The sequence below is a fragment of the Dipodomys spectabilis genome, unplaced genomic scaffold (assembly GCF_019054845.1).
Source record: "Dipodomys spectabilis isolate Male_0828 unplaced genomic scaffold, ASM1905484v1 ptg000034l, whole genome shotgun sequence".
Classification (NCBI taxonomy): Eukaryota; Metazoa; Chordata; class Mammalia; order Rodentia; family Heteromyidae; genus Dipodomys; species Dipodomys spectabilis.
In genome coordinates, this window is record NW_024870711.1 from 1,439,025 (window position 1) to 1,452,202 (window position 13,178).

At 46.6% G+C, this 13,178-nt stretch overlaps 1 protein-coding gene across 2 annotated transcripts in view; it reads right to left on the reverse strand.

Moving 5' to 3' along the window:
* Positions 1 to 13,178, reverse strand: part of Kiaa1549 (KIAA1549 ortholog) — a 100,943-nt gene that overhangs the window by 18,920 nt on the left and 68,845 nt on the right. For both annotated transcript variants that reach the window (XM_042677213.1, XM_042677211.1), the window contains exons 11-13: positions 5,806 to 6,002; positions 3,764 to 3,879; positions 277 to 482 (exon numbers count right to left, since the gene is read on the reverse strand). In XM_042677213.1, the coding sequence (XP_042533147.1) occupies positions 277 to 482; positions 3,764 to 3,879; positions 5,806 to 6,002 (519 nt within the window). The remainder of the gene's footprint in view (positions 1 to 276; positions 483 to 3,763; positions 3,880 to 5,805; positions 6,003 to 13,178) is intronic.

Consider the following 13,178-nt stretch of genomic DNA (forward strand, 5'->3'; position numbering starts at 1 on the left):
GTTTTGGTGTTTTGTGGGGTTTTTTTAATCTGCTCTGGGACTTTAAATCAGGACCTGGGTGCTGTCCCTTAGCTTTTTCACTCAAAGCTGGCACTCTACCACTTCTGCTATACCTCCAATTCCAGCTTTTTGCTGGAGATAAGAGTCTCTCCTATTTGTCTACAAGGGCTGGATTTGAACCGTGATCCTCAGACCTCAGCCTCTTTAGCTAGATTACAGGCGTGAGCCACCAGCGTGGTTGGGCTTGCTGAGGTGTATTTGAATTAGAACACATACCTCCTTGTTGATCTTGTTGGTCTCAGCCACTCGGCTGGCCAGCACGGGGTTCTGGGCAGGGGGCACCGGGATGGGCTGCATGGCAATCAGCTGCACCTTACTGGGGACCCGCCGGCTGGCCTCAGACGAGCGCGAGAGCCTGTCCACATGCTCAAAGATAGAAGCGGAGGAGTGCTGCTCAGTCCCTGAACTGGGAAGCGGGGGTGCTGGAGAGAAAAGCAAGGGATAAAGTCACTTAAAGAAACAGCAGGGGCAATGCTAAGGCCCAAAAGGCTATGGCCCCACACTGGGGGCAGAGCACTGGAAACGTCTCTGTCTAACGCTGTCTCTTCCAGTGTCACTAAAAATGATAAACACAACCAGGTTCCGGTGGCTCACTCCTGTAATCCTAGCTACTCAGGAGGCTGAGATCTGAGGATTGTGGTTCAAAACCAGACTGGGCAGAAGAGTCTGTGGGACTCTTATCTCCAATTAACCACCAGAAAACCAGAAGTGGCGCTGTGGTTCAAAGTAGTAGAGCACTAGCCTTGAGAAGAATAGCTCAGGGGCAGTGCTTAAGCTCTGTTCAAGCCCCATGACCATGACCATCACCACCACCACCAACAACAACAAAAAAGACAAACACTTAGCTGGGCACCAGTGGCTCACACCTGTAATCCTAGCTACTCAGGAGGCCGAGATCTGAGGATCGCAGTTCAAAGCCAGCCCGGTCAGGAAAGTCCAGGAGACTCATCTCCAATAAACCACTCAGAAAACCGAGTGTCGCAATGGCTCAAGTGGTAGAGTGCTAGCCTTGAGCTGAAGAGCTGAGGGACAGTGCCCAGGCTGAGTTCAAGCCCCACAACCAAAAGAAAAAAATTTTTTAAGGAAAGATGTGAAAAAGTCATTAGGCTATTCACTGTGTCAACAGCTGCCTAGTTTTGTCTAAATACAATTCAAATCTTTAGGATATAAGGGGACAGCAGAAGCTCAAGCTGCTCAGCTGGTCAAGAGACAACTGACAGAACTTTCAGAAGCATTTCTAGCCTCTGTGAACTTGTGCTATCATGAAGAGAGCTTGCAGAGTTCTGAACTCACCCCCGTCCTTAGCTGGCACTCTACCACTAAAGGCACCTTCCCACTTCCAGCTCAGTTAACTGAAGATAAGAGTCTTACAGATTTGTCTGCCAGGGGGGTGGCTTTAAACCATGATCCTCAGATCTCAGCTTTCTGAGCAAGATTCCAATGTGAGCCACCAAACTCTGAACATTCTCCAAGAGAAGTCTTTGACTTTTGCTCACACTGGTATGGAAGTCAGAAGAAGGGAAAGGTAGGCACTCCAAGATGTTTCTCAACTGAACAATGAACAGAAACGAAAATCCACAGCTCTTTTTCTTTCCCCCGAGTATTTCTTCCCTGGATGAAACCTGGACTTTAATCCTGTCTCTCTGAAGCACCACACCTGCTACTACGTTTTATGACTCTGTGAAAGCAGATCCTGAGCAAAAGCTCTTGCCTTTGTCTGAAAGGCTTTTCCTTCAGATTATAAAAGGGTGTGCAGGCCTCGTGCCCCAAGAACCCCAAAGGCCACATGTAGGTCTAAGCTTCAGCCCAGAATCTCTTTTCTCATACAATACAGTTCACTCAGTGAAATTTCATACAGACAAATTTACGATCAACAATGTCGAGTATAAAAATTACTATTAAAAACAACATGCTGAGGTTTCCCTTATCTTTGCATTCCTGAAACACAATCCTAAGATATAAATAAAGCTCTACTCAATACAATAGCTGAATGGGCACATTTACTTAATAGAACCTATTACACTAAAACCATGCTACCCTGGCATCCATCCAGAAATGGCTCCCTAGGAGAGGCGGGCCTGTGGGCGTGGCTTGCTTCTAGGGCCTACGTCTGTCAGTGATTCCCTTAGGATGGGGAACAAAGTTCATCTGAGACCTACTTACCTCCCAAGGCAAGGATGCTAAAGCAAATGAGGGATGGCCATGAACCTACAGCTACCGGTTAGAAAAGGATGATGGATGCGGGATGACCCCACCACCTGCCACAGCACCAGCAGGGACATCTGCAATTGATCCCCAAGAGAATCGCTAGATCCAACAGGCTGTTTTTAGGCCTGGAGTTTTTGTTTCATTTCTTTTGTCCTTCTGGAAGGAATATTATTTGGACCCTAAATCAGAATAAAGATGTACCTCTGTGAACCCCTCGTCTCTGCCACAGAAGTCTTGAAGAAGACACCAGTATAAAGTCTGAAGGTGACAATCAATGCTGAGAAGTTCAGCATGAGACAGCTACTCCATTTAGAAAAAAAAATATGTATATATACACACACACACACACACACACACACACATTTTTTTTTTTTTTTTTTTGGTCAAGTCATGGGACTTGAACTCAGGGGCCTGAGCTCTTTTTGCTCAAGGCTAGCTCTCTACCACTTTAAGCCATAGCTCCACTTCCAGTTTTCTGGTAGTGAATTAGAGATAAGCATCTCATGGGCTTTCCTGCCTGGGCTGGCTTTGAACCATGATCCTCAGATCTCTGCCTCCTGAATAGCTAGTATTGCAGGCATGAGCCACTGGCACCTGGCCATTTAGTAGATTGTTTTTTGGGTTTTTTTGGTTTTTTTTGTCGGTTGTGGGGCTTGAACTCTGGGCATGAACGCTGTCCCTCAGCTCTTCAGCTCCAGACTAGTGCTCTACCACTTGAGCTACTAGTGCTCTACCACTTGAGCTACTTCCTGTTTACAACGCCACTTCCTGTTTTCTGGTGGTTTATTGGAGATAAGGATTGCATGGACTTTCCTGCCCAGGCTGGCTTTGAACTGTGATCCTCAGATCTTAGCCTCCTGAGTAGCTAGGTGTGAGCCACTGGCGCCCGGCTGGGTTGTTTGGTTTTTTTTTTTTTTTGGGGTCCGGTCGTGGGGCCTGAACTCTGGGTCTGGGCGCTGTCCCTCAGCTCTTCAGCTCAAGGCTAGCACTCTACCATTTGAGCCACAGGGCCACTTCCGGCTTTTTTCTTATGTGGTGCTGAGGAATCGAACCCAGGGTCTCAGGCATGCAAGGCAAGCACTCTACCACTGAGCCACCTTCCCCAGCCCCTGTTTGTTTTTTTTTTGACTGTATTTTTTTCTTGTCTTTTCTTTTTGGGTACTGGGGATACAACACAGGACATGTTCCATCTAAGCAGGTGCTTTGCCACTAAGCTACATCCCAGCCTTTTAGTAGATTTTTTTTTTTTTTTTTTTTGCCTGTCCTGGGGCTTAAACTCAGGTCCTGGGCATTGTCCCTGAGCTTCTTTTGCTCAAGGCTGGTGCTCTACCACTTGAGCCACAGCACCACTTCCGGCTTTTTTCTTTTTGCTTATGTGGTGCTGAGGAATCGAACCCAGGGCCTCAGGCATGCAAGGCAAGCGCTCTACCACTGAGCCACCTTCCCAGCCCCCTAGTAGATTCAATCTCATGACTGAACCGGGAGAGTCACAGACCGCTCTGTGGGGCTCGGTGGGCCTTGCCCTCGGGGGCCACGGCTGGCGTCTTGTCCCCCACGTCCCTTTCACTCGACTCCTCGCTGACCGTCGAGTCCACATCTGAGGGGGAGACTCTGCAGACACAGACAAATCGCAACCATTAGAGGAGCAAGAAAGAGTGGGAAGGTTACAATCATTTGCAAGTCAAGCTTCTTAGGTAGAAATGGTAGCCAGCTTGGGATTACAGGGATGTGCTACTGAGCCACTGGTTGAGATGGGGGTCTCGAGAACTACTTTTTGTCTAGGCTGATCTCGTATATCCTCCTCCTCCAATCTCTGCCTCCCAAGTGCCTAGGATTACAGACTTGAGCCACTGCACCCGGCTTCATCTTGTGTCACAAGGGTGAGCCCGGCACCTGGGTTTATCAGGCTAAGAAAACTACACCTCACCTCTTTGGGTTCCCTGGCTTCTACAGAAATGTGGAATGTCAGACATCCTATTACCATCTTTCTGGATACTTTAAATGTGTTTTTGTTTTTGGTTTGTTTTTGGTGCCAATCCTGAGGCTTGAATTCAGGGCTTGGGTGCTATCCCTGAGCTTTTCTGCTCACAGCTGGTGCTCTACCACTTGAACCACAGCTCCATTTCCAGATTTTTGGTGGTTACTTAGGAGATAAGAGTCTCACAGATTTTCTTGCCCAGAGGTGGCTTCAAACCTCAATCCCCAGACCTCAGTAGTTGGTATGAGCCACCAGTGCCCAGGTCTAGGTTATTTGTAATACTTGATATAATGTAAATATACATATATATAGTCATATATGTAATAGTCTTGTTTTGAGAATGACAAAAAAAATCTGTACATATTTTTGAGATGTAATTTTTTCCTGAGCATTTCTGATCCACAGTATTTGAAACGGTATACACTACAAAGATCAGCAACATGATACAACTAGATGTTTGAGATGATGCTACAAAAAAAAAAAACCACTTTACAAAATTATACTAGCATATCAAATCATCCACATTGATTTAATTTACTCTTAGCCAGTAAAATAATTACGCAAAGAGCATCTCTCCATATAATTGATTTTCTTTCATAAACATCATGCTTTAATATTAAATCCTTAAAACTAGGCCAGACCCCTGGGGTGAATTTTCTGATAAGACAGAAATGATGACACCGGTTTGGATAATGGCGTGGCCACACACTTTTTTCCACTCCTAGTGGAAAACTCTGGAGTTCAGAGTTGCAGTGCTCAAAGTAAGTCTGATGAGCTGAAGCTTTAGGGCACCACGAGTCCGAGTTTGTCATCTTTAACTCCGAACTAGCTCTTCTCATGGGAGAAGGGCATCAAGGGACTTCCTGGCAGCTCAGAAAATTAATATGCAAGTCTACTGGTGCTCCCGTTTAATCTGAAGGATTGGAAATCAATTGGGAATGAGGAGTGGGCCAGGAGGCGGCGGCACTAAGTCCCATACAATGTGCCCACAAAGGAGACGGCCGGGACAGCTGGGAAAGAGGAGCAAAGAGGGATTCCACGAAGGTGCCTGCCGACAAAGCAAGCAAGCGCCAGCGGCTGGCTTAACAAGCAGAGGCACCGCAGCCAATGCTGGCAGAGAGCATACTGCGTGTACTATGCGCACTGTGCGTACTATGTGAAGTAGCGTTCTATGTGATTCCGTATGCTATGCAAAGTGTGCATACTATGTTCTAAATGAACTAGGCACACTATGCAAACTATGCATCCTGTGCTCACTATACACACGATGCATACTCTGGGCCATGCACTTCGGAGGATGTAGAATTCTTGTAACGCCGGAACACGCACGCTGGAGCTGGTCAGTCCCTCGTCCAGGTGCCCTCACAGACCTGGTGACTCATCTCCAGGACTTGGGGAGAAGCTGCTCCTAGAGACACTGCTGGCCCTGTGTGACTTGGGCTCGTGCAAGTCTCCCCGGCTGTTCGCCCAGGGCGGTACCAGTCCTTCTGCTACCGAAACTGACCACCTGAAAACAACCATCCACTGTGACAGAACAATCCAGAAAGCATGATAACAACCTTCCTCTGTGGCGGGCGTTCTTGGCGGGGATCCTGGCCTTGGGGCTGGGCACGTCTCCGTTCTCAGAGGGTGTGGTGTGCTCCTTCACTGGTCCTGGCAGCGGCGCGGGCTCGTGAATAATCAGGATGTCATCTTTATTATGCTGGCCCAGATGCTGCTTAGCAAAATCGAAGCCCTTCACACTCGGGATCTGCAGCTGCAACACACATATACACGCACACGTGCGAGTGAGGCGGGGAATGTGATGTGGGAGGGCCGACCCAGAGCGTGAACTCTGACCCCTGACCCAGCTGGCAATGCACCAACACAATTCCAGAAGCATCTGTCATGTCAGCTGAGTGTGCAGTTTGGACCCAGAAGATGTGACAGAGGCTCGCAAAAGCTTAAACCAAGTACAGAGGTCAAAGAGCAAGAGCAGAGCCGTTCTGATACCGCACAATGCTGCCGCCGCACAGTGAACACCAGGGAACAGCGGGCTCCACACCTTCTGTAGAGAGATAAGGGGAATTGAGAGAATGTTCTAGATGGTATCGTGTGAAGGATCAGAAGAGATTATGTAAGCTGTATGAAAGGGGCAGAAGAGAGAGAAGCCAGCCTAGCCCCAGACAAAACTCCAAATGTCAACTTCCACAGCTCGGCCTCTGGGAAATCAGAAACCTACAGGTATTTCCCAACAGGTAGATTTTTAAAATCCAAGGAGACAGGATGTGAGGGGCTTACCAGGTGCTCATTCCACATCCTGAACCCAGAAAGACCCAAGCCCGAGCTCCAACCAAGAAAATGAAAGACACGGACAGCTCTGCAAATCAGACAGAAAAAAACTCGAAGCCCAACAGGTAGCAGAGACAACGGAGGAGCCAAGGCCAAGGATGGCGGGGATGTTCATTTGTTTGTTTTGGTGCCACTACTGAGGCTTGAACTCAGGCCCCGGGCCATCCTGTCCCTTAGCTTCATTCACTGAAGGCTGGTACTCTACCACTTGAGCCTCGGCTCCACACCAAGCTCTTTGCTAGTTCACGGAGACAGAAGTCTCAGGGACTTTCCTACCCAGGCCAGCTTCAAGCCATGATCTTCAGCTCTTCAGCCTCCTGAGTAGCCAGGATCACAGGCGTGAGTTGCCAGCGGCTGTGTGATGAGCTGTAAGTTTTAGGCAGAGATACGCAATGGAGGGAGGGATGCTAGGAAAGGAAGTGAGTCACAGAGAAAGGAGGCCTGCAGCCCATCAAACACAGGCCTCACTTTCAACATCTTAGGGGGAGAGGACAGAGCAGCTCTCAAAGGAAAACAGCTTGGAGCAGCTGGAGACACTAACACCCATCGGGAAGCACGGGGACCTGAGGGGCAGCTGGGATTTTTTTTTTTTGAGGTGAATACAGATCCTACGGATAAAATGTTGGGGGACACATCAAAGAGCAAAAGGAAGAGCAAGCAAGGAAGAAATAGGTGACTTCAAAGAAACAGCAGAATTTGAGAAGTTCAGCATGACACAAGCCAAGCCAAATAAAGAATTTCCAAAAGGATCGGTGGACACAAAGTAATGGCGACACAAAGCCCAAAGAGAAAAGGGGTCCTCAGACAAGTGCATCCTCACATCAGGGGTGATCCAGGGGTCCTGACAGGGGACACACAGTTCAACCAACACCTCACCTACACCTAGACGGTGGGAGCTACACCTGCCTAAAGCTTCAGCACTAGGCCTACGGTGAGAAAGGAAGAATAATCAAGGTACCCAGAGATGTAAGCACCATTTTTTTTCCTTTTTCTTTTTCTTTTCTATTAGGGTTTGAACTCAGGGCCCCGTGGTTGTTAAGCAAGTGCTCTACTGCTGAGCCATGCCTCCAGTCCTTTTTGCACCAGTTATTTTTTTCCCGGTCCTGGGGGCTTGAACTCAGGCCTGAGTTCTGTCCCTGAGCCTCTCCGTGCTCAAAGCTGGTGCTCTACAACCTAAGCCACAGCGCCACTTCCAGCTTTTTCTGTTACGTGTAGTTCTGAGGAATCAAATCCAGAGCTTCATGCATGCTAGGCAAGCACTCTACCACTAAGCCACATTCCCAGCCCTGCACCAGTTATTTTTGAGATAAGAGTCTTGCTTTCTGCCCAGGCATGTTCCTGGTTGACAATCTATTTTTGGCTTTCCATAACTGCTGGGATTATAGGTACATGCTACCACATCCAACTTCCCACCATAGAAATAAAGTTTGCTTCAGCTTTTCTGCGCAGTCTGGCCTAGAGTGTGATCCGCCCATTCTCAGCCCCCCAAGTAGCTAGCATCACAGGCTATGAGCCACTGGTGGCTGGCTGGAGCTCCCCCCACCCCTTTTTCTTCCCCTCCTTTTGGTCAGTTCTGGGACTTGAATCCAGGGTACTGTTCCTGAGCTCTTTTATGCAAGGCTATCACTCTACCACTTTGAGCCACAGCTCCACACTTCTCGTTTTTTGAGTGGTTAACTGAAAATAAGAGTCTCACAGAGACTTTTCTGCTCAGGCTGACTTTGGACCATGGCCCTCAAATCTTAGCCTCCTGAGAACCTAGGATTACAGACATGAGCCACCAGGGCCTGGCATGGAGCTCTATTTTTGATGACACTGTACTTGTTACAGTGCTCACATTTTGGTGACTGGCAGTTCTTTCAGTCCAGCCTTTGGGGTTTGCGAAATAAACTGCATGCAAAGATTTGTCCTGAGGAGACCCCTTATCAGGAATGCCATGTGCAATCCAAAGCCTGCGATCAGGCTGTGTGCCCATCCATACCTACAGATGTTCCTAACAACCAAACAAGGACAGTCATTCAGATCTCACGGGTGATTTTAAATAACTACTATATATAGAAGCAAATGGCATGGTCTTATTTGTCTTCCTTCATGCACAAAAAGCAACACAGGTGACTTAGATCTCTAAGCCTTCAATACCTCCAGGACCCCAGCTACAAAGAAAGCAGTCTTCAATAATGATTTACGCCAGCAGAGGGAGACAAAACTCATTGTAAAGCTAGCTTACAAAGAGTTGCTTGGAAACAAAAGGCAAATTCTTATGAGCTCCTGTTACAAAAAGCACTGTCCGGCTCCCTAGGTTCAAGAACAATGCTAGTCAAAGGCTGAACCCCACCTGCCTCTCCTTACTGTATTACCTGCACCTCTGACGCATCTTCCCTGGTAGCAATGGAATTGCAAATGCATAGTCAACTATATGTTCTCATTTCCAAGTGCCTTTCCTGAGACTCCCCTCTGTAGTGGCTTCCTAGTGTGCCCAAGGGAATATGGTTTTCTTTTTCTCTGATATGTACTTCTTTTTTTCTCTTTGGTACTGGTCCTGGCTCTTGAACTCAGAGCCTGGGTTCTGTCGCTTCATTTCTCACTCAAAGCTAATGTTCTACCACTTGAGCCATAGCTCCACTTCTGGATTTTTTTGCTGGTTCATTGGAAATAAGAGTCTCATGGACTTTCCTACCCAGGCTGGCTTCAAGGTCACCATTCCACACACCCTGTTCTCTGGGTCTTGCTCAGGGACTTAATGCCGCCATATTTTGCACCAAAGGACAAAGGAGTGTAAGTTTTGATGCCTACTTCTGAAAGACCAAAATTCAAAGCAAAAATACAAGTCATAGAACAAAGGTAGTATTGTATATTTCCTTAAGAAAACTGTTCCTTATTTACAAGATAATTTCATTAACTTTCAATCATTCAGTCTGTGTTCAGGTCGCCTAACACAAGTTATTTCCTCACTGTCCCCCAGAAACCTTTAGTGCCCATAACTGGCCATTACCATACATCTCCTAGATTTAACTCCAGAGCAACACATTTGGCTTCTACCATAATTCGTGTACTTAAGAGCAATCATCAATTTGTCTTTCAGGAAATCCAACATTTAGTAGTTCATTATTCTCTCCTTTTTTTTTGTTGAAGATTTCCACTGACTCAACTGTACTCTTTTTCTTTTTTCTTTTTTTGGTGCCAGTCCTGGGACTTGAACTCGAGGCCTGTGTGCCATCCCTGAACTTCTTTTGCTCAAAGCCAGTGCTCTACCACTAAAGCCACAGCTCTTCTTCTGGCTTTTTTGACAATTAATTGGAGATGAGTGTCAAAGACTTTCCTCCCTCCTGAGTAGCTGGGATTGCAGGCGTAAGAAAGAGATCTACATATGAAGGAATACAGATAGAACTAGGCAAGTCAAAAGACAACTCCTGAACTTTAAGTAAATCAATTCAGTGTAATTAGGAGAGATGCCACAGGCTTTGGCATGCTGTCCTAGTTTGTGAAATATTTAATTCTAAATATTATTCCCATCTTGAAATTACAAATCCGTCTATGTAATTCTCAAGTATTTACTTGACAGGCACTAGTCAAATGGACCTTAAACAGTGCCTGAGTGCTGTCTCATAGCATTGTCTGCTCAAGGTTATCATTCTACCACTTGAGCCACAGCTCCACTTCTGGCTTTTGCGTGGTAAACTGAATATAAGAGTCTCACAGACATTCCTGCCAAGGCTGGTCTCAAACCACAATCCTGAGATCTCAGCCTCTTGTTTGAGTAGTTAGGATTACAGGTGGGAGCCACCAACACCCGGCCAAGTAAATACTTCTTAAGGTAGAAGTTGAAAATTGGACATCAATGCCCAGTTTTACACGGTTGCTATACCTCAGCTGCAATTCCTTTCCTTTAAGCTCCCTAAACAAATGCCTCTGAGTGAACGAGTAATAGATAAAGCCTACAGCCTCCAACCTCCACCACCATCATTTAATAAATCTTTCTAACATCCTTTCTGGTATATTTGCCAGAAAGAAAGTGCATGCCTCTCAGACAGAGCAACCAATGTCTTTTACACATTAGTGGGTTTGCTTTACCTAAACAAAGAGAGGAATTATACATCAGCCCTTGAGACCAAAGGCCTTGAAAGGGAGTCAGACAAAAAGCGCACACAGCAAGCACTTAGCTTCGCAGTGCTGGCCAAACACTCCCTGCTCCTGAGAATCTGTCAACACCTATGTAAGAAACAAACATGGTAGCCAGGCTCCAGTGGTTCACACCTGTCATCCTAGCTACTGAGCAAGCTGAGATCTAAGAATTGAAGGTCAGAGCCAGTCCAGGCAGACAAATCTTATCTCCAATTAACCACCAGAAACCCAGAAGTGGAGTCCATGGTTCAAGTGATAACAGCCTTGAGTGAAAACACCAAGCAAGAGTGTGAGTTCTTGAGTTCAAGCCCCAGGATGGGCCCACTCTTACTGCTGTTGGCTGGTATAACTTGAAGCAGTGAACATAAAGAGCTGGCTTCAGGTATAGTTATATAAAGTCAGAGAAGACATTTTGTTAGCTCCAGGATATGGCACATCGAAAGCCCACAACAAATATCAGATGACTTGCGTGAACTTAGAAAGATCAGCTAAAGCAACTGGATTTTATGAGGAACCAAGAAAAGTCTTTCTATTCATAAATGAAATACACAAGCCTGCTAGATTATTGTTGATTCCAAATAACACTTTCAAATAGATCAGGGCTCTGCAAACTCACAGACTACGACAGCACCTTCTACAAATAGCAACAAAAGTCACATACGCACAGAAGGAAAAAAATTAGAGACTTTTCCCCCACTTATAGAATCCATTCATTTAATGTGTTTACTTTTTCAATCATCTCAACTAGTTTTTCCATTCTTTATTTTTAACAAAATCCAGAATTGGGTCCAGGCATTATCATGCACACTAGTATATTTTATTGTTTTGTGACAGCTTTTTCATTCACAAAGAACACTCCACCACTTGAGAAATGAATCTCACAAACTCCTCTGGCTTCAAAATGCAATCCAGAAATCTCAGCCTCCTGAGTAGCTGGGATTACAGGCGTGAGCCACCTGCTCCTAGCTTTGGTGTGTTGGGGGGGGGGGGGGGTTGGGGTGGAGGGGGAGGTTGTCTTCTATTCTATTCAGAGACTGGGATTTTTCACTCATGCTTGGTGCTCTACCACTTGAGCCACAGCTCCACTTCCAGCTTTTTGCTAGTCAGCTGGAGGTAGAGTCTCATGGACTTTCCTGCCCAAGCTGGCTCCAACTGTGATCCTTAGATCTCAGCTTTCTAAGTAGGCAGGATTACAGGCATGAGCCACCGACACTTGGTTCCATCAGTATTTTAAGGAAGAGGAGTCAGGATTAATTAAAGTCTTCAATATTCATATTAGGGCCTAGTTATTTCTGAAGGAGAACGTCTTTCCTTCTTGCTTTCTTTAATATATCCCAGAGGGGACAGGACACAATGTCTGTCTGCATCTCATAAATTGCGTCACTGACGAGGGAGAGAGGCCTAACCAAGCAGCTCACCCAAGGAACAAGAAAGATGCCTGGCAAAGTTGAAAACATATGGTTCTGAAGTGTAACAAGGGCCACATGGCACAGGTCACAGGGAAGTCCCCAGGCCCGGCCCAGCCTGACCCCTGGGGAGGGACAGACAATGGAAACTTCCCAGCAAATCCCAGAAGTGGCCATATAAAAAATTGCAATCATATGGAGAGTGCCATTGGATGGAAGTCATTTGTAAAATTAAAAAACAACCCAGACCCACCATGCTATGCCCGTTTAGAAAGTGACAAGGCCAGATGACAGCCACCAGCTGCTCCTCAGCCCTGTGGCGTGGGACCCTGCGGTCTTAGAAGTTGGGGGCAGCACTCTAAGACTCTCCCCACCCACAGCTAGAAAGTCCCTGAGAGGTTTATCTCCAACTAATCACCAAGAAGCTAGAAGTGGAGGCATGGCTCAAGTGGTAGAGTGCCAGCCTGAGCGAAAAAGCTAAGAGACAGGGCCCAAGCCCTGAGTTCAAGCCCCAGAACAAGCACACACACACACACACACACACACACACACACACACACACACACACACACACACACACACACACACACACACACACACACACACACACACACACACACACACACACACACACACACACACACACACACACACGGATTGGGAATGTGGCTTAGTGGTAGAATGCTTGCCTAGCAGGCATGAAGCCCTGGGTTCGATTCCTCAGTACCACATACACAGAAAAAGCCAGAAGTGGTGCTGTGGCTCAAGTAGTCGGGTGCTAGCCTTGAACACAAGAGGGTTTAGGACAGTACCCAGGCCCTGAGTTCAAGCCCTAGGACTGGCAAAAAAAAAAAAAAAAAGAACTCATTGTTGAGTGCCACATCTGGACTACAGAAATACTTTAGAAGTAAACATGAGGCAAAGAGAAAGCTTAGGCAATCCCTATTTTCAACCCAATAGACAGTAGACAGTCTTTCATCCGAGTCTATATATCAGGGAAGGGTACAAAAGACCTAAACATGTAACCATCCATCTATACTGGTTAAGTCTCCCTGTAAAGACATTCTTTAACC